The sequence below is a fragment of the Bison bison genome, unplaced genomic scaffold, assembly GCF_000754665.1.
Source record: "Bison bison bison isolate TAMUID 2011002044 unplaced genomic scaffold, Bison_UMD1.0 scf7180017864178, whole genome shotgun sequence".
NCBI classification, from domain to species: Eukaryota; Metazoa; Chordata; class Mammalia; order Artiodactyla; family Bovidae; genus Bison; species Bison bison.
In genome coordinates this window covers 2847509-2847837 of record NW_011494750.1, presented here as the reverse complement: position 1 = coordinate 2847837, position 329 = coordinate 2847509, and the positions used below count along the sequence as shown (strand labels likewise).

The 329-nt window shown below is 49.8% G+C and overlaps 1 protein-coding gene across 1 annotated transcript in view; it reads right to left on the bottom strand.

The window, feature by feature from the left end:
- Window positions 1-329, bottom strand: part of PTPRJ (protein tyrosine phosphatase, receptor type, J) — a 59468-nt gene that overhangs the window by 53853 nt on the left and 5286 nt on the right. The window contains exon 4 of the mRNA XM_010842427.1: window positions 302-329. Coding sequence (XP_010840729.1) covers window positions 302-329 — 28 coding nt within the window. The remainder of the gene's footprint in view (window positions 1-301) is intronic.

The window sequence follows — 329 nt, the reverse complement described above, 5'->3', positions numbered from 1 at the left end:
TGGAAGGACTGACGCTGAAGCTGAAACTCCAATACTTTGGCCACCTGATGGGAAGAACTGACTCATTTGAAAAGACCCTGATGCTGGGAAATATTGAAGGTGGGAGGAGAAGGGGACGACAGAGGATGAGATGGTTGGATGGCATCACCGACTCAATGGACATGAGTTTGAGCAAGCTCCAGGAGTTGGTGACGGACAGGAAACGGGGCGTGCTATGGTCCATGGGATCACAAAGAGTCAGACACAACTGAGCGACTGAACCGACTGGAGCCATTTTAAAGGGTGAATAGATAGTGCATACCAGGATCCAGGGGTGAAAATGTCCTACT